The sequence below is a fragment of the Schistocerca americana genome, chromosome 3 (genome assembly GCF_021461395.2).
Source record: "Schistocerca americana isolate TAMUIC-IGC-003095 chromosome 3, iqSchAmer2.1, whole genome shotgun sequence".
Taxonomy (NCBI): Eukaryota; Metazoa; Arthropoda; class Insecta; order Orthoptera; family Acrididae; genus Schistocerca; species Schistocerca americana.
Genome location: NC_060121.1, coordinates 187,461,815 through 187,481,813, shown reverse-complemented (window position 1 = coordinate 187,481,813; position 19,999 = coordinate 187,461,815). Strand labels below are relative to the sequence as shown.

At 38.0% G+C, this 19,999-nt stretch overlaps 1 protein-coding gene across 1 annotated transcript in view; it reads right to left on the bottom strand.

Moving 5' to 3' along the window:
* The window catches only part of LOC124606705 (methanethiol oxidase-like), a 119,438-nt gene that overhangs the window by 38,625 nt on the left and 60,814 nt on the right, over positions 1-19,999 (bottom strand). The window contains exon 4 of the mRNA XM_047138734.1: positions 13,606-13,768. Coding sequence (XP_046994690.1) covers positions 13,606-13,768 — 163 coding nt within the window. The remainder of the gene's footprint in view (positions 1-13,605; positions 13,769-19,999) is intronic.

Here is a 19,999-nt window from a genome sequence, read left to right as displayed (position 1 = left end):
TTATTAGCAACATATGACACTATCACCAAAATATTATGTAGCCTAATTATAAATATGTGTATGACTAGTTATAAAAACTACACAAAATATGAGAAACCTGTTTAATTGTAAATGTAAATGTGTGCTCATGTGTTGTAATCTGACGACATCCATACAATATTTATTGTTCCACGGGTGAATAAATAAATAAATAAATAAAAAAAGGATATGTTGCAAGGATAACTCCTATTACGTAGTTCAGATAAGGACCGAGATGGCACAGGTTGTGAAGCAGCTATTGAATCTGAGCATGCTTTATTCACCAGAGTGCTGCCAGTCTGGCGACTGTTTGGCAGTAGCCAATATATTCTTGTGAAAAGATGGCTGGTGGTCAAGCCCACATAAACTGCTATGTAGAAATTTCAGCAGAGCTGGTAAATGACATGAGTGTTTTCACAGATGGTCCTTCCTTTGATAGGAAAGGGAAAGCCTATGATGGGACTAGTCATATGTGCTCGATATAGGGGGGGGGGGGGGGGGGGGGGAGGTGGGGGATGGGTTGAACAGAGTACATCTTGCAGACAAATCTTCCACGTGATATGACACTTCTGGCAAGGGGATGGGACTGGGAGTGGCATAGAGATCGGGCGGGATATTGTGTAGGATGAGTTGGCAGTCGAATACAACTTACATGCCCTGGCCCACAGCATGGTTCAGCTGCAGTTTAAGATGATACTGGGTGATGGGGGGGGGGGGGGGGTGCTTCTAGTCAATTGATTCCTGGTGGTGGTGGGAGGTGTAGCGTTACTAATGTGGTTGTAGAATGAAGTATCTTTGTGACACATACTGATATGAAGTCTCATATCCCGAAAACAGTTTAATTGGTGGTCTTCCAGTTCAATGGCTCTGAGCACTATGGGACTTAACAGCTGAGGTCATCAGTCCCCTAGAACTTAGAACTACTTAAACCTAACTAACCTAAGGACATCACACACATCCATGCCCAAGGCAGGATTCGAACCTGCAACCATAGTGGTCGCGCGGTTCCAGACTGAAGAGTGTAGAACCACTCGGCCACAACGGCCGGCTCCCAGTTCAATAACAGATGCAACACTGTGTACTTAAAGTTGGATCACTGGCACATAGCACATTTATTTTGCTTGAATCCCATTTGAGTGATGGCCAGTTTGCCTCCACTTCTGTTTATCTCTCACAAATACCTGGTGAGCACATACACTTTATGATCATTATCACTGGAAACATATTCCATTAACAGTTTTGTAACAAACTTAACATTTTTGTACATAAACACTCACTTATATGCAAGTATGCTTTGTCACTATATTGTCATGAGGAATGATTTTCTTATACTATTCTCTGTCACATAATTATATTTCATGTATGATGCTGTTTTAATCTTTGAGGTGTATCATCTTTTCTTCTTCAACTCCAACACTCCGAATTTTCTTTTTCATTTCTTACTTATCATCAGAGTACAAAACTATTCTTTCCCCTGTCCACGTGCATATACCTCTATTGCTGAGATCATTCTAATTTACCGCGTCAACACTTGTCATTGTTGACTAAAGCCTATTTTATAGGAGAATCTGGGAAACAAGCTAGTATTTCTGCACTATTGAAGCTACTGAATTTTTTATATTATTATTTTATTTTTTATATTTTATTTATATTTATTTTATTTTTTATTTTTTTTATTTTTTTATTTTATATTTATATTTATTTATTTATATTTTATTTTATATATTATTTGCCTTTGCAAATGTCTGCTTGTGCCTGTGTATGTGTGGTTGGATATGGGTGTGTGTGCGAGTGTGTACCTGTCCTTTTTCCCCCTAAGGTAAGTCTTTCCGCTCCCGGGATTGGAATGACTCCTTACCCTCTCCCTTAAAACCCACATCTTTTCGTCTTTCCCTCTCCTTCCCTCTTTGCTGATGAAGCAACCGTTTGTTGTGAAAGCTTGAATTTTGTGTGTATGATTGTGTTTGTCTGTGTGCCTATCGACCTGCCAGTGCTTTCGTATGGTAAGTCACGTCATCTTTGTTTTTAGATATATATAATGCTCAAACCTACTTACCAACGTATAAAACCTATTCATATTATTGTCATGATGTATCTGTCACTTATGAACCAATTTACCAATGCATAATGCCCAAACATAATTGTTGTGATGTTACAATCACTTATAAAACACAACCAGTATGATGTATTAGTCACTTATTCAAGTTATTGTGTATTGTCATTCAAAGTAATATGTAACTGCACTCTTATATGTCATTCTGTTATTGTTAGCACTTACTGTGAAGGGAAAAGCAACAACTGTATAACGCCGATATTCCTGAAAAAATGCATTAATTAATGTTCGAATGATTGTAAAGGTGGGAAAGTGGCATTGGAAGTGTCTTGACAAATGAGAAATGGAAAGATTGGACATTTGTCACACATTTCATTCTATATATGGAGGGTGAATTATGTTAACTGCTGAGGAACTATACTCCAAGAATTTACTTGTACTATATTGTAATATATATTTGTTATTCAATACTATATGTAAATGTCAATATAAATTACAGAGAATAGTGCCATCGCACTTGAAAATTTTGTACTAGTTTGATTTTAGCGATACGTTATCAAAGAACAAGTTAAAATTACAATTTGAGATTTAAGACAGGAAATGTTGAAGTATGAACAGTTGTAATTTTGCTGAATTGAACTACTCTATTCAAAACAATCAATTACGCAATATACAGGGTTATTACAAATGATTGAAGTGATTTCACAGCTCTACAATAACTTTATTATTTGAGATATTTTCACAATGCTTTGCACACACATACAAAAACTCAAAAAGTTTTTTTAGGCATTCACAAATGTTCGATATGTGCCCCTTTTTTAGTGATTCGGCAGACATCAAGCCGATAATCAAGTTCCTCCCACACTTGGCGCAGCATGTCCCCATCAATGAGTTCGAAAGCATTGTTGATGCGAGCTCGCAGTTCTGGCACGTTTCTTGGTAGAGGAGGTTTAAACACTGAATCTTTCACATCACTATGCGTGAAACTTGCCCGCACGCGTTCAACCGTTTCTTCGCTCACTGCAGGCCGACCCGTTGATTTCCCCTTACAGAGGCATCCAGAAGCTTTAAACTGCGCTTACCATCGCCGAATGGAGTTAGCAGTTTGTGGATCTTTGTTGAACTTCGCCCTGAAGTGTCATTGCACTGTTATGACTGACTGATGTGAGTGCATTTCAAGCACGACATACGCTTTCTCGGCTCCTGTCGCCATTTTGTCTCACTGCGCTCTCGAGCGCTCTGGCGGCAGAAACCTGAAGTGTGGCTTCAGCTGAACAAAACTTTTTCTACATACCTGTAGTGTGTCGTGACCATATGTCAATGAATGGAGCTACAGTGAATTTATGAAATCGCTTCAATCATTTGTAATAGCCCTGTATATGATGGTCATAAGGAGAGGAGTATGAGCCACATTTCAGGTTTTTGCAACGAAGAACTTCCGACGAGCAGAGATCTACAGTGTAGTTCAGTTCAGTGGTCTTCAGGAGACTGAACACTTTGTTCTGTTATGGTCTAATACTAGTTGTACCTGCCAAAGATAGGAAGTGGCTAAGTACAAACTAATATGGATTTTGAGTATTGTAGTATCTGATACGCTCATTCCACAATGCATCGCCAATATTGAGAAAGAGTTAGACGCACCAGTGTCTCTAATGCACTCAGGAGAATCTGGAGGATCTAATGACAGACATAAATATACAGAAAGAAGGCCAATTCAGCTAACTTCCAATAGATAATTTTTCTTATTGAAATAGATTTACCTCATATTCATGTTGTAATACATGCTGCAGACAAATCCAGTGAATTAACTTGTTCTTTCTTTGTGCTATTAATCAATATTTTGTTTAATCTAGTTGAATCTGATACAAAATAATTAATGATAATTTTACATATTTGGTTGCACACATCTTTTGCAAATTGTTTGTTCATCCAATTGGTTGTAAAATGAGTACTGTTAGGTATACCTGTCAGAAAAGGTTTTGTTCAACTTTCAGTTTAACAAATCCTTTTGGGGGTTGTTGAAATGTAACAGCCTAATTGAAACCCATTTAAACATGTAAATTTTAACCATAAACAGTAATTTATGACACAGAGGTGTATGGAAATATGTACTTGTGGAAAAGTTACAAAGAAAAAAAAACTATGAAATTTTAATTACACTAACGTGTAGAAGCTCTGTAAATGAAGGAAACATTTTCCATGAAGGGAATCTCTAGTGAGTAATAAAAAATGTAACTGTATTAGTGTAACTTCTTATTCGAGAAGTTATTCTCTTTTATATCTATTTTCAATATTTTTATGTCAATTTTAATTGTTAATTAATGAAAAAATTATTCTAAACAATGCCGAGGATTGTTCAGGATTGTTCAGAAAGTATAAATAGTTATAGCCATGTTGGCCAAGGGAGTCAGTACTTTGTGTGATGTTGGACCGAAAGCATGTAGCTTGTTGAGTAAGATTCATTTCATTATTGTAAGTGTGTTATAAATTATTTGAGGTTTGTAAAGAAGGTTGGATTTTTCAAATAAACAGTATTCCGAAACATAATACTTGATTAATATTCATTTGACTTATAGTCAACTTTTACAGTAGTTGTTTAAGAATTCGGGACCATGGCTGCGGCAGATATGGTCAAGTACAAACCCCGATTTTAGTTTTAACTTCAAAATAAGAAATGTTATAAGCTGTCAAAATGCAAGTCCTGTTAATGATTAGTGGATTTTATATGGTCAAAGGTTTGAGCCATCAGCAAAGTGGAGATCAATATCCAGGAAGGTGGCATACTGGGTTGCAGAGGGCCACATGAAGTGAATGGGAGAAAAGGTGGTGAGGCTGTAGAGAAATGAGGGTACGGTGTCATGCTCATGGGTCCACATCACGAAGATGATATCCATATACCTGAACCTGACACGGGATTTGTGGTTTTGGGAGGCCAGGAATGTTTCCTCTAGATGGCTCATAAAAAGGTTTGCTTAGGAGAGTGGCATGCATGTACCCATGCCATGGATTTGTTTATTTATTTTCCCTTCAAAAGAGAAGTAATTGTGTGTGAGGATGTAATTGGTTAGATGTCTAAGGGATAAGGCAGTGTGTTTGGCAGAAGCCAGTTGGGAGAGGTCATGTTTGACAGCAGCAAGGCCATGGACATGAGGGTGGTGAGGTACTGGGAGCTGGCATCCACAGTAATGAGTAGTGATCCAGGATGTACAGGGGTTGGGATGATGGAGGGTCAGTGAAGTTGGTTAATATGTCTGACATGCTCTTCTTCATCAATAAGAGCAGAGTTTGTTCAGTACAAGATCAATAACTAACTATAATGGGGCATCCAGGATTGTTGAGTATGTGGATTTTGAGGTGCATGTAGAGGGTGGGTTTGCTGTGTGTCATCGGGCTGAGGAGGGGGGTTGGACTTGGGAGAGTGGTTTTGGATGGGCCTAAGGATTTCAGTCAGAATTGGAGGTAATGCTGGACTTCTGAGATGTGATCACCATGGCAAAGCTTCTAGATGGAGGAACTGGACAGTTGGTGAAACATCTGTCAGGTAGTCACCATGTTTCATCACAGCTGTGGTGGAGACTGTCCGCAGGGAGGATTATTAAATCAAATCTGGATCTGTCTGGGGGTTGTGAATGGCTGTTCTTTCTTCTGTTGAGAGTTTTGTGTTCTTAGGAAGGGACCAGGGGAAGGATGGTGACACCACATTTAAGATAAGTAATTCCTGGAAGGTAACCAGAGTGTGGTTAAGTGGGACAGAGGAGGGGATCACAGTTGGTTGATGGTATGAGCTAGGAGAGGCAATGTTTAATACTGGGATTAGGTTGGCTATGGTTGGAGGGATTGGTAGCAAAGAAGTGTTTCCACTGTAGGGATAAAAAGGTGAAGGATAGGTCATAAGTGCCACTTTTCCATTTTAAAAATTCTTTATCCATTATTGAGAAATACCCAAAAAACCTAGTTTCTGGGTACCAAAAATGAGCTGTGGATTCCAGGATGGCTGTGCACAGCAAATGCCTGAAATTTTTACAATGTACCCAATTTTGAACAACCTTGAAAATTTTCTTCATATCCTTATCCATTTCTGATACACAGAGGTTCAAAGTTACGCTAGTGGTACATATAATATGTGCACATAAAACCTGGTGTGAGGCAAAAACGTAGTTTATAATGTGATTTATCATGAAGAAATATGCTGTAAAGCATCTCCGTTATCATCAGAAGGTTTCCAAAACCAATGTTGTTGCACTGAAACACATGCAAAAATTTTTTGCAGGTTAAATCCAGTCTGAGGTGTAAAATTAGTTTTGCATTATTTCAGTTTCATGTAAGTAAGCTATCAAAATTTTACTAGCTCATAAAGTTCTTTTCACATGAGTGAGATGCCCTACTGTACAAGGGAAAAGAAAGGAACCAGTGGAAAAATGCTCCTATTGGACCACAAAAAAGGCTAATATTCTCTACTGGTCTTTTCCTTTCCTGTTCCACTTGCAGACAGAGTGGGGAAAAATTACTGTCTATATTGCTAGATATGAACACTAATGTCTCATATCTTATCTTCATGGCCATATGTGAAATGTATACTGGCAGCAGTAGGATCATTCTACAGTCAGGTTCAAATGCTGTTCTCTAATTTTCTCAATAGTGTTCCTTGAAAAGAACATCACCTTCCCTCCAGGAATTCCCATTTCATTTTCCAAAGCAACTCCATAACACTTGCATGTTGTCTGAACCTACCGGTAATAAATGTAGCGACCCACCTCTGAATTGCTTTGACACCTTCCATTAATCCAACCTGGTGTGGACCCCAAACACTTGGGAGCACTTAACAATAGGTCACACTACAATCCTGTATCCATTCTGCTTTACAGATGAACCACACCCCTGTAAAAAAAGTCAACCATTCACCTTCCCTACCACAATCCTCACATCCTTGTTCCATTTCATATCACTTTGCACTGTTATGCCCAGATATTTAAATTGTGTGTGCCAAGAAGAACATTACTGAAGCTGTCTCCGAAAATTACAGGTTTCTTTTTCCGACTCGTCTGCATTAACTTACATTTTCGACATTTAGTGCTGCTGCTATTCATCACAACAACTAGAAATTTTGTCTAAGTTATCTTTCATCCTACAGTCACTCAATGATGACATCTTCCCATACACCATAGCATCATCATTACCAAACAACTGCAGATTGCTGCCCACCTTATCCACCAAATCAGAAATTAATAGCGGTCCTACTACACTTCGCTGGGCCACTCTTGATGATGCCCTTGTCTCTGATGAACACTCGCTGTTGAGGACAACATACTGGTTTTTATTACTTAAGAATTCTTCGAGCCACTCATATCTGCGAACCTATTTCATATGCTCATACCTCCATAAATAGTCTGCAGTGCCCTTCATTCATAGTTCACAGTATTTCATATGAGAAAAAAGGAAGCTGAGTCTCACATGAGTGATCCTTTCTAAAACCACACTGATTTGTGGACATAAGCTTTTTGGTCTCTAGGATATTGAATACATTCAGGCTCAGAATATGTTGTAGAGTTCTGCAGCATACTGATATTAAGGATGCTGGTCTGTAATTTTGCATCTATTATTTTATCCTTTCTATATAAAGGAGTCACCTGCACTATTTTCCAGTTGCTTGGGATTTTGAGCTGGGTGAGAAATTCACAATAAATGCAAGTTAAGTAAGAGGCCAATGCTGTAGATTACACTTTGTAAAATCGAACTGGGATTCCACCAAGACCTGGTGACTTATTTGTTTTCAACTCTTTCAGTTGTTTCTGTATGCCAGTGATGCTTATTAATATGTCATCCATTCAGGATTCTGTGTGATGTGACTGAGTGGAAGCCTTAGACTCACTCAACAATTTTACTTAGGACCAGAATTTTCTTGGATTCTAGGCCAGATCTTTTGCTACAGTTCACACATTCTCTTTAGAACAGAAAGCAACAGCCTTTGCTTTCACAGCATTTTCCAAATTTCGTTGCTAAACCACAGTGTGTCTTAGTCAATCCTTAATCCACTTACTAGGCACATATTTGTTAAGAAAATGATTTACAATCTCTTTATACTTTCCATATAATTCCTCTATGCCCACTATACTGGAATTAAATGATTTCAATTCATTGTTTAAGTGAGATGCTAACAATTGCTTATTTGCTCTTTCTAGCAGAAAGACTCTGCTTATCATTCTTGACTGATTTATTAACTTTCATAACCATAGTCGCTAGATGACATGATTACTAATCTCTATCTCTATACTGATGCCATCAATAAGGTCCTATCTGCTTGTAGCTATGAGGCCCAAGATATTCCTATTGCCTGTAGGCTGCTGAACTACCTGCTCAAGACAGTTTTCAGAAAAGTGTGTTCCAAAGTACTTGCAAAACTGCCTGTCTGGAAACACCCCGCCACCCCCCCCTTTTGCAATGAATCCATAGATTTCCCAGCTTATACTCATTAGGTTAAAGCTTTCTCCAACTATAACTGCACAATCTAGGTCTTTACACACTATTGACCATAGATTTTCTTTGAATGCCTCAATTTATGTAATTACATTATATTGTCAACAATTAACTCCTGTTTTAACTACACCTGTTATAAACAGCCAGGTAAATTCACTGTTACACTCAATAGATTTAATATTTTTGTCAACTGCAGTGAACACTCCTTTCAATAAATGTTCCATGACTTGCTAAATATCCCAGAACTTTCTACTTCAGGTTATAGCCAGCTCTCTGTTCCCCAGAATAATTTGAGCATGAGAACTTTCCTGGAGGACAGTAAATTCAACAACCTGGTTATAAATACTCTGATAATTTACTGATAAAATCCTGATAAGTCTATGCGATTTGATGTCTACCTTCCACAGCAAGTTAAAAAATTTTGGCATGTGAACATATTCACACTTTTTATGCTGGGAGAGAAGGAGACCATAGCAGTGGGAAAGAGATGGAAAAATAATAAATACTGGAAAATTGGTTGTGGATAGAAAGATTGAAGGAGGCAGTGGTAGTGTAAGAGAAAGAGAGGGACCCAGTGGCAGTGGAATGTAATAGACAGTGACAGAACAGTGCTAGGAAAAGACTGAAGGAGACAATGACCCACTGGGAGAGGAATAAAGAGAAGGAGAATGTGGAAGTGCGTAAGAGCCAGTGGTAATGAGACACAGAGTCTACAACAACAACAACGAAGAGAGATATAGTGACAATGAGAAGAGGCAGCAGCAATGGGAAACAATAAGATAGTAGCAGTAAGAGAGAGCAAGATGGAGACAGTAATGGTGAGATGAGACAGCAGTATAAGGGCCGAATGAAGGAAACTGTGGCTGTGAAACAGGAGACAGTGACTGTTAGAGATACACAAGGAGATAATGACAATGCAGTATGCTGAATGAGTGGGTGTGAATGGGCAAGTGGGATCACGTTTTTGGAACCCATTCCATGAGTTGCTTAGTAGGTTTCTTGTATTTACAGAAGAATGATTCTATGCAGTCCAGAATTACTCTTAACTAACTTGGCAAGCTATGTTGCAAATGAAACTGGACTGCAAGACTGATTAATTTTAAAGTGTAATGCCTTTTCTTACATATCTATCAATGAAACATGAGGGCAAAATCAAGAGTAATGCCTCTGAATTTATGTGAAAACTGTGAGGCTTTTTAAACAAAACAAATGTTATTAAGATTCTACATCTTTATTCTTAATGTCTTCATATTTATTTCACAACATAGTCACTGTGGAGGCAAACATGTCTCACTATGAGAGACCAGTTTATCAATTCTGTCACTGAAGACTTTGTTGAAGGAGTCAGAACCTCATTTCTGCTTGCACCACTTCATCACTATCTAAGTGAAGTCCTCCAAGGTGTTCTTTAATCTTTGGAAACAGATGAAAATCTGATGAGGCCAAGTCGGGACAGCATGGATGATCAATGACACTGAACCCAATGTATCAGATTGTTGCAGAGGTCACAGCACTCCTGTGTGGTCTGGCACTGTCATGTTGTAGAAGGGGTACTCTTTGTGGATGAACTCTTCAAATTTGAAATAATATTACAGCATGCTGTTTCTGATGCACTGACATTGTTATGTTACACACTACAATTCAGAGCCCTTTAATGGCAGAGGGCTGCAAACATATAGACATGATGAATTAAGTTGTAGAATGTTTCTTTTATTTAAAAAGTTTTAAAATTTGGAGGCATTACTTTTCAGCACACCTTTATGTTATCACTTAACTCAGGCGTAATGTTTTAGACACATAAGGGAGTATCAACATATTTACAATGCTCTGACACTGATGTCAGGTGGAGAACAAGGGACATGTTGTTACTCTGCATCTCCAGATGCAAACCTAGGATGGAGCAATGATTTGTAGGAAAGGGAGGAGATATATACTGAATGCCTGTCCTGAGGTGGGATGTTCATCAGCACATCTGGTAATGGAAACGTGATTGATAGCTGTTTATGCCTTTTGGAGACAGAGATCCAGCCATACAACAAAGAATCATTTTGTCACGAATTTGTCAGAAAATGAAGACGAATCTTCAAGTTTTGCAGATTGAAGCAAGTGTGTAATAATTCCCCCGTTTAAGAAAGGTAGCAGGTGGAAAGCCACCAACTATAGAGGAATAACCCTATTGTCTCATGGACTAAAAATACTTGAGAAGATCACAGAAAAGAGACGGAGAACTATCATAGAACCACAGCTGGAGGAGAAGAATATGGCTTCAGAAGTAACAGATCAACAATAGATCTAATTTTTAGCACCTGCATGTTGATGGGAAAGTATTGGGAAAAAGGTAATAAGCTGGTCATTGTATTCTTGGATATAGAAATAGCACATGATAGTGTAATAAGACCTGGGAATGCCTGAGGAAAAAGAATGTGCTTGAAGGACTAATAAGAAAAAAAATCAGATGTTGTACAAAGACTGTACTAGCTGTGTACAAACTGGTGAAGGGCAATCATTATGGTTTGAGACCAAGAGTGGAGTTCAGCAAGGAAGTGCACTGTCCCCACTTCGTCGGATTGTTATTTCTCATCAACCATACAGCTCGGATCTTGCACCTTCCGATTTCCATCTGTTAGACCCAATGAAGGATGAACTCCAGGGGAAGCAGTATGTGGATGATTGGGAGGATACTGGTGCAGCAAGACGTTGGCTTTGACGTCTACCAGCAGAATGGTACCATGCGGGCACACAGGCACTCCCAGTAAGGTGGTTTAAGGCACTGTTATACATACTATAATCATCACTGTTATACATACTATAATGAAGAACATCAAGGAGGGGTCAGGTGAACTGAATGCATTCACCTTTGCTGATGGCATCATGATATGGGGTGAAACAGTACAGATCAGACTTGATGAATGGAAATCTCAGTTCCAGGAATATAACCTTATCAGCAAGATCAAGACAGTGGTGATGGCAGTCAACATAGGTGGACAACCAGCAAGTGTAAAACTAGGAGACCACCAACTAGAGTGTGTGGAAAGTTTTCTTACCTTGGAAGTGTAATCTCCAGTTATAATCTGGTCAGAAATGAAATCACCAACGGAGTGCAAAAAGGATCTGAATTCTACCAACAATTAAGATCACTTTTATGGGATGACTTGATTCCAAAACTGGCCAGACTGATGATGTTTAATAGCTATTTCATACCAGTATTGACTTAAGGTATTGAAACATGTTGATGTTGTTGTTGTTGTTGTGGTCTTCAGTCCTGAGACTGGTTTGATGCAGCTCTCCATGCTAATCTATCCTGTGCAAGCTCCTTCATCTCCCAGTACCTACTGCAACCTACATCCTTCTCAATCTGCTTAGTATATTCATCTCTTGGTCTCCCTCAATGATTTTTACCCTCCATGCTGCCCTCCAATACTAAATTTGTGATCCCTTGATGCCTCAAGACACGTCCTACCAACCGATCCCTTCTTCTAGTCAAGTTGTGCCACAAACTTTTCTCCCCAATCCTATTCAATACCTCCTCATTAGTTACATGATCTGCCCACCTAATCTTCAACATTCTTCTGTAGCACCACATTTCGAAAGCTTCTATTCTCTTCTTGTCCAAACTATTTATTGTCCCATGTTTCACTTCCATACATGGCTTCACTCCATACAAATACTTTCAGAAACTACTTCCTGACACTTAAATCTATACTCTATGTTAACAAATTTCTCTTCTTCAGAAACGCTTTCCTTGCCATTGCCAGTCTACATTTTATATCCTCTCTACTTCGACCATCATAAGTTATTTTGCTCCCCAAATAGCAAAACTCCTTTACTACTTTAAGTGTCTCATTTCCTAATCTAATACCCTCAGCATCACCCGACTTAATTTGACTACATTCCATTATCCTTGTTTTGCTTCGTAAAACATGTAATTGAGATATGTAGCCTCACAAAAAAAAGAATCATCAAGGCTGCAATCATAAGAGATAAAATTTCTTAGATCCACCATCCAGAAGATGGGACAAGTTAAGGAATGAGGAGGTGAGGAAAGAAGCTGGAATAAAGACATCCTTATTAGATTGAATTGGCGCATATAGACTTCGATGGTACAGGCATGTGATGAGAATGGAGTCAACTAGAACAGCCAAAATAAATTTGGAAAGACAGGTGGATGGGAAAAGACCTCAAGGAAGACCTTGGACCTGATGGATGGTCTTGATTAAGGCTGATCTAGTGACCAGAGGATGGACAGTGGATGATGTTCTCTGGGAACAGGTGTATTTTGACAGGACGAAGTGGAAGAGGCTCATTACCAGTACCTGGGAAACTGGAACTGTTAAATGATGATGAAGTTTCTATTTATTCTTCCTGAATTTTATGTCTTATACCCAATTTTTCTTTGTTTTGCTGTATTGCTCGTCCTTTGACTGTCTTAAATGCAGTCTGGGTTTCTGCAGAATTCATAGACAGCCTTTCACTCACTATTTTATTTGTGATAATTTCAGAATTTTGAAGAGTGTAATCCAGTCAACTTTTTCAAAAGCTTTTTCTAAACCTGCAAATGCTATAAATATTTTAGCAACAGAGCCAAATGACATATGTTTATGGAAGTAGTACTTTCATAATGCAAACCTGTAACACCTATTAAACTTTATGCAAAAGAATCCATATCCAAATTTGTCCATACAATTCTTTTTATTGCATCAGCAATCCTGGAGTTGGAACAAAAATAGCAGATGAAGTTGGTTAGTAGCACTTGTCTTCTGAATTTGAATGTACAGTGATAACAAAATGACACTTAAAAGCTTTTAGAACACAAAATAAATTTTCAGTATTATTAACTATTGCCTTAAATGAAGTGCTGTCTAGAAAAAATATAGAAATACTTCATACATTCTTGTAAGGGAAAAATCTGACATTTTCATATCAGTGTAGTTTTGCAACATTGTCTTAAGATAATGGTACATTGCTGCACATGTGTGTACAGTCTGATAATCCTGTTCCATCACAAAGTGTTGTAATTGTGCATTATGAGGAACACAAAGTCTTATATTTGAGATACTCACTTTTAATCTCAAAAGCTTCTGCATCAAGAAGAAGAAAATTTCCTTTTCCTTCATCATTGCTGTCACCCAATGTAGATATCATTATTTCTCCAGTTGGAAGGCAATGCGTTGTGTGAAGTGCAGTAACATCAAGTTGACTTATTATATCTTGAGGATCTACAACCTTAAAAATTTATAAATGGCATCAGTTCACTACAGTATAGGAAAACAACAAAACATAAATAACTTTTAATACATGTCTAATAGAAAATTCACTTTGAAGAAATGGAAAATGAAAGTAGGACAAACTAGACTGTTGCTCTAGGACAATAGATTCATGGTTTCCTCCCCGTTTTTACTCCACCTCCATCAACTTCATGTTAACTGTGAAAAATCAGTTTGTTTATTTTGGTCCAGTTTTCCTTCCAGCCATGAAATCCCACCAATATATCCTCAGTCTTCAGGTTAATGCCTGCTTTCTTTGCTGTGACAGTGTCCCTATCCACCAACCCATCTATAGCCTGAACTTTTTTTAATCAGCTCACAAATTTGGTCCTTGCTATTCCTTGTTAAGTTTCTGATGCATATAATCCTCTCATAAGAATTTCTTTATACAAGTAGTGCCTCAGCGTGGCTACAATGCTATCAGATATGAAATCCAGCCAGAAGCTTCATCATACAAACTGTTATGGTCTTCCAGTGTCAGATGAGAGGATCTTAAATTGGGTGTGACCTAGCACCGATTGCTTTCTGTTCTATCTATTTCTGCTGAATCACCACATCAAATGATTTTAATTTCTTGGTCTTGTCAGTCTTTTCACAGTCAGTACTCATCCCCTCAACCCATGATAAATGAGAACACTCAGATTTGGAACAAGTAAAATGACACACCACTGGAGGCTACTTCTGTAAAGTATATTAACAACCAATAACAATTGGGGCTAATCCACTCAAATTAATAATTATGTAAATTAAAATAATTCCATTTTCTTCATGCAACTGACCTTATTAATTGCTGAATTCTTTATGTTACTTAAGACAGCAGTGCCATAGGGAAAGGTCAAACAGTTAACATATATCTGTGACACAGTTTGAGTGTGTCTGATCTATCGAGTTTTTGGACCCATCATCCTTCCCAAAATTTCACAAAATATTAATCAACAGTATGCTACTGAGGAATATGATTTCTTGAAATGGACAAAAATGAATTCAAATGAGAAAGAACTGCTGGCCTGAACTTACCTTGAGGAGGTGAAACGTGTAGTACTGCTGATACACATACATTAAAGGAGAAATGACACACTATTGTAGCTTTCAGAACTAATAGTTCTTTCCCCACAGATTAGAGAGGAATAGTATGGTGAATATTAAAAAGGGAATGGCAGACCACTTGCATTCCAGGATGACAGTGGCCTACCTGTACTGAGGATGCAGGTAGGCACAAGAATTTGTCTATATTTTGCATCCTGGAGAAATGCTGGCCCGCAAATGTTTCATAATGTATAGGTTTTCTTGACTTATTGCTACGGCATTTTTCCAAAATTTACTGGATTTTTTGTTTCTATATTTGTAGTGTGAATGTAAACAGTTACAATAATATTAATTAATAAAATGTTACTGAGTTGATAGCCATTTTATGCAACATTCTGCTGTATTGTTGATTACATCACTCTCAGAATTAGCCTTTTCCTTCAAGTAAGAGTAATGTGAACTCTATTAACAAACTTCCAGAGAATGCAGGCATTTTCAAGTGGTTCTGAAGTGCCTTATCACATGTCACAGACTACCACTGAACCACCAACATGCAAATATTTGACTGTCAGCAGTTATAGCTACTTACATGAACAACAAATTGAACATTTGATGCTTATGTACACTGTCTCTAGTGTTGATGATGACAAATATTTTATACATCAGTTGTTCTGTTGAAGTCTAACATGTGCTGCAGTTCTTCAAACCACTTCTAAGTGACTGTATGCCAAAATCAACAGTGGGAAAAAATAGAATATCGTTCTACAGGAATCACCTACTGAAAATGTCAATTCATAAATACAGTGTGACTGTGATTCCAAGCAAAGTGAAAAACTTCCACAGATTCTTAAGAAAAGTTTGATAGGAGGAGCTAATGTTTCCCATTGACTTTTAAATTTAATGTTGGAATATTAGAAATGTAAGGTCTGAATTGTGAGTTTTTATATTAAAAATTAACAAGTACCTCCTGAAACAGTATTATCTGCAAGAATTCAAAATTCAAAATTCCACTGAACAGTCTCAACAATGTCAGTGGTATTCTTCTGAGCACACTTCTCTATTCATGCCCCAGTAAACAAACACAAAGGACAAGCCAAGAAATTGTGTTCAACTACAAAGTAGGGACATCAAAGTATCTGGTAGCACATGGACATAAAAATGACACCAGTAACCATGTGGCAAGGAAACACACACATTGATAGTCAAAGGATATTTAACCACTTTGTGTAACTGACAATTTAGGAACATTGTTCTAAAACCACTTTGTGTAGCTGACAATTTAGGGACATTGTTGTATGTCACATAAAGAAGGTATAGAAAACCAAAAGTGGATCATGTATCTTTTTTTTCTCTTTATTGATGTGACTTGATTCACAACTGAGGTTTTAGCTCTGTTTGATATTTTACATAACTCTGAATTTGTTTTCAAGGGTTAAAGATGCAAAATTTTCTTCAAAGAATCTGTATCCCATTAGCAGCTAGATGCAGTAGCAAACTCACGACCAAAGATGCTACAGTAATCATTGTGTGAAGTTTCTGATTTCTTGGTAATAAATAAAAATAGCTATCAAAACATACATTGCTTGTATCTTCCTGGCTTAATTTTCTGATCACCGTAATGGAATTCTGCTGTTTGAGCCAATGTACACACTTATTATTACATTCTTATTTCATTTGCTTTCCCCTACAATATCATTAAAAACCCTCCTATCAGTACATCACATACAAATTTTAATGTTCTTACAACTTTTAGCTTTCACATCAACTCATATTTGTCAAGGCACATCAATATGTAAATGCAAATATAAAACTGTAACAAATGAAGCAGGCAGAAAGGAAATACAGATGTCTAAAAAATTAGTGACAACATGCTAACTGACTATGCAGGAATGGCTAGGAGATAAATATAATGCCATAGAAACATGCATTCCTATAGGAAAGTAAGGTGCAAACTATAGAAAATTAGAGACCTTTGGAGGAAAGAGGGGCATCAGTAAGGAGCATAAATAGAATTCAAAAGACCAAACTGCATTTATAAGAGTCAAAGAACATGAAATGGAAGCAGTAGTTGAGAAGGGAGAAAGATATTATTATAACTTATCCCCAGTATTACTGAATTTGAAAATTCAACAAGCAGTAGACCAAGGAAAATGTAGTACAGTTCAGTGAGAGAAATAATAACTTTGAGAGAGTTACAACTTCAGAAACAGCAAAGGACTTGGAAGATCAGCAGAAGGGAATAAATATTGTATTGAAGAGAGGTTATGATGAATCTTGCCAAGAGCAAAGCAACAGTGATTGTGTGCAGTTGAATGAAGTCAGGTGATGCTGGGGGAATTAGATTAGGAAATGAGACAGGAAATGGGACAGTATATGTGGGATGAGAGAGGGCAAGAGGAGAGAAGTAGACAGAGGTAAAGGACTATGTAAGTGCGTTGACAGGTTAGAAGGCCAGTCACAGACATCTCTGCCCCCCCTTAGATGCAGCACCAGTTGTGAAAGAAGCCATTGGATCTACAAACTTAGCTGCAACCACTTTGCTCCATTCTAGATGGGCTTGACAACTACCAAGCTGTCTGTTTGCATAGATGGCTGCTGCGAAACAGAGGCCAAGAGACAGATGGACAACCCAGTTTCTGGTCATGCCACCCAACAAGATAGATTCACTTTAATGACTGTTTCACAGCCTGTAGCATCCAGATTCTTCCCACCAACTTTTCTGAACCGTGTAGTGGGGAACTCTTCCTACAACATATTCTTCATTCCTGTATCCCTCTTGCCTCAGCCTTTGCTAGTCCCCATGCTCCACCTGCCTACTACTTCCCTGCTCCCAATCCAGTGCTACACGTCTTCTATCCTGTCAATGCACCTAAATAGTCCTTTCCCCTTTTCCACTTCTCTCCTCTCCCTTTCTCACACTCTTAGCATACTGCTAGTGGATTAGCTTCCACAAGAAACAATTGTCAACACCAAGGTTTACTGTGACACTCTTACACAGCTTAGATGCAGAATTCAACAGGGAAAGTCATTGAAAGGAGTGCTCCTCCAGTATGACAATGTGTGGCTCCACATCAGCAATGCTATGATTACAAAGCTGACACGACTGGAGTCATTTGCTGTGAAACATATTCACCACACTTTACTACATCTAACTATGCTTTATTTGATAACATAAAGGAGGCACTGTGAGGTAGGAAGTTCAGCAACAATGAATAATTGTCAGCAGCTGTCCATTAGTGGGTTTGTAATACCTTCAGACAGTGATTCCATGATGCAGCAATGGAGTTCCCAGGAAGTGGCAGACATAGACTGATGTCAGCGGGGAGTACATTGAGAGATCCAATGAGCATTGACTCATGTTAATTCATTAATAAGGAACAAAAACTGCTACTGTAAATCATTCCTCAAAACCTCTCATACATTCCCAACTAAAACAGTCTATTGAGTATGCATCTAAGATGGCGGCGTGTGTAGATATCCGCGATTTTACTCCAAAAATAAGTTACAGTGAAGCCATTAAAAATTCGTGTGTAAGGTGCAAAAGTGAATTATTAAAGTATAATGAGCGTATTGCTAGTTTACAATGTGTAATCAGCAGTCTAAGAATAGAAATCGACAGCCTGAAGTCCGAAAATATGGAACTGAAGTCGAAGCGAAACATGGATCCATTGCTTCAAGACAGACAGAAGGACAAAAACTTCGCCAGAACATGGCTACATCGGTGCAAAATGACGCTGATAAATCATCAGAATGGAAGGTAGTACACAACAAGCGTCAAACAATCCGCACTAAAACTTCGTCTACAGCAAATGTTTCGAGGTTCAAGAATGTAAACAATTTTGATGTACTTTGTTCTAGTAATAGTCTCACTGAAAGTGAAAACAATCGTAAGAAGAGTGTACCGATAAACTATCGGAGAAAGGTTAGGTTTGATCTTCCAAAGCCACAACGTTCAGTTAACAGCAATGAAATTGGCAGTGGTGTGATCCAGTCTGCTGTGAGTGAAACATCAACAAATCGTTTTCACATTTTTGCTGATAGTCATGGTAGAGGCATGGCTGATATAGTGAAAAGCAGTTTTAATGCTGCTGATGTTTGTGGAATTGTGAAGCCAGGTGCTAAACTTCAAGAAGTTGTAGCGGGGTGTGATCCTGAAAACGTAAAAAACGAGTGTGTGATCTTAATAGGTGGCTCAAACAACGTTGCCTGCAACGAAGGGAATGATGCCATACAGTCGCTCAGGAAGAAAATATTGGCGCTTCATCAGTCTACGGTATTTGTTGTGAACATTCCACAGAGACATGACTTAATTCCACAGTCCTGTGTAAATGAGGCTATCTCACAAACGAACTCTAAGTTAGCAAAGTTGTGTAAGCACTTTAAAAATACTTGTGTTGTAGATGTAAGCAGTTTTGGACGAGAATTATTTACAAGACACGGTATTCACCTGAACAGATCAGGAAAAAAAGCATTAGGTACCCTCTTAAAAACAAAAATATTGGAAGAAGTCCACAAATGTACCCCAAAGTTGGAACCAATCACACTTTAATGGCTCCAACCATCAAGTCAGACTCGGTTTCAAACTCAAATGTTTCAGGAAATTATTAGTAATGAACGTACTGTGTCTGTAGCTACAGATAATTTTTTAGGCATAAGTTTAGATCTGTCTCTAATTCCAAAGAAATGATGATTTTTCACCAAAATGTGGGAGGACTTGGTAATAAAGTAAATGACATTACTGTTCTGTTAGAGGAACCACAAGGAATAAAAGATACTGATGTATTATGTTTTAGTGAACATCATGTGAAAGATATTGAAAGGTTACAGCTAAGTGGTTACTGTCAGGCAGCGCATTACTCAAGAACCATCATGGAAAATGGTGGAGTGGTAATTTATGTAAAAAACAACATATCTTACAATGCATTAGATTTAAAGAGCCATTGTATAGAGCAACAAATTGAAGTATGTGGTGTTGAGATTACTGTAAATGACTTCACGGCTGTAGTGTTAGCACTGTATAGATCTCCCTCAGGGAATTTGAATGTATTTCTTAAGCATTAGATTCTTTTTTTATCCATACTGTACTCAAAGTCCAAGAACTTTATAATTACTGGTGACTTTAATGTTGATTTCCTAAATGAGAGCAATAGTAAAGCTGATTTAG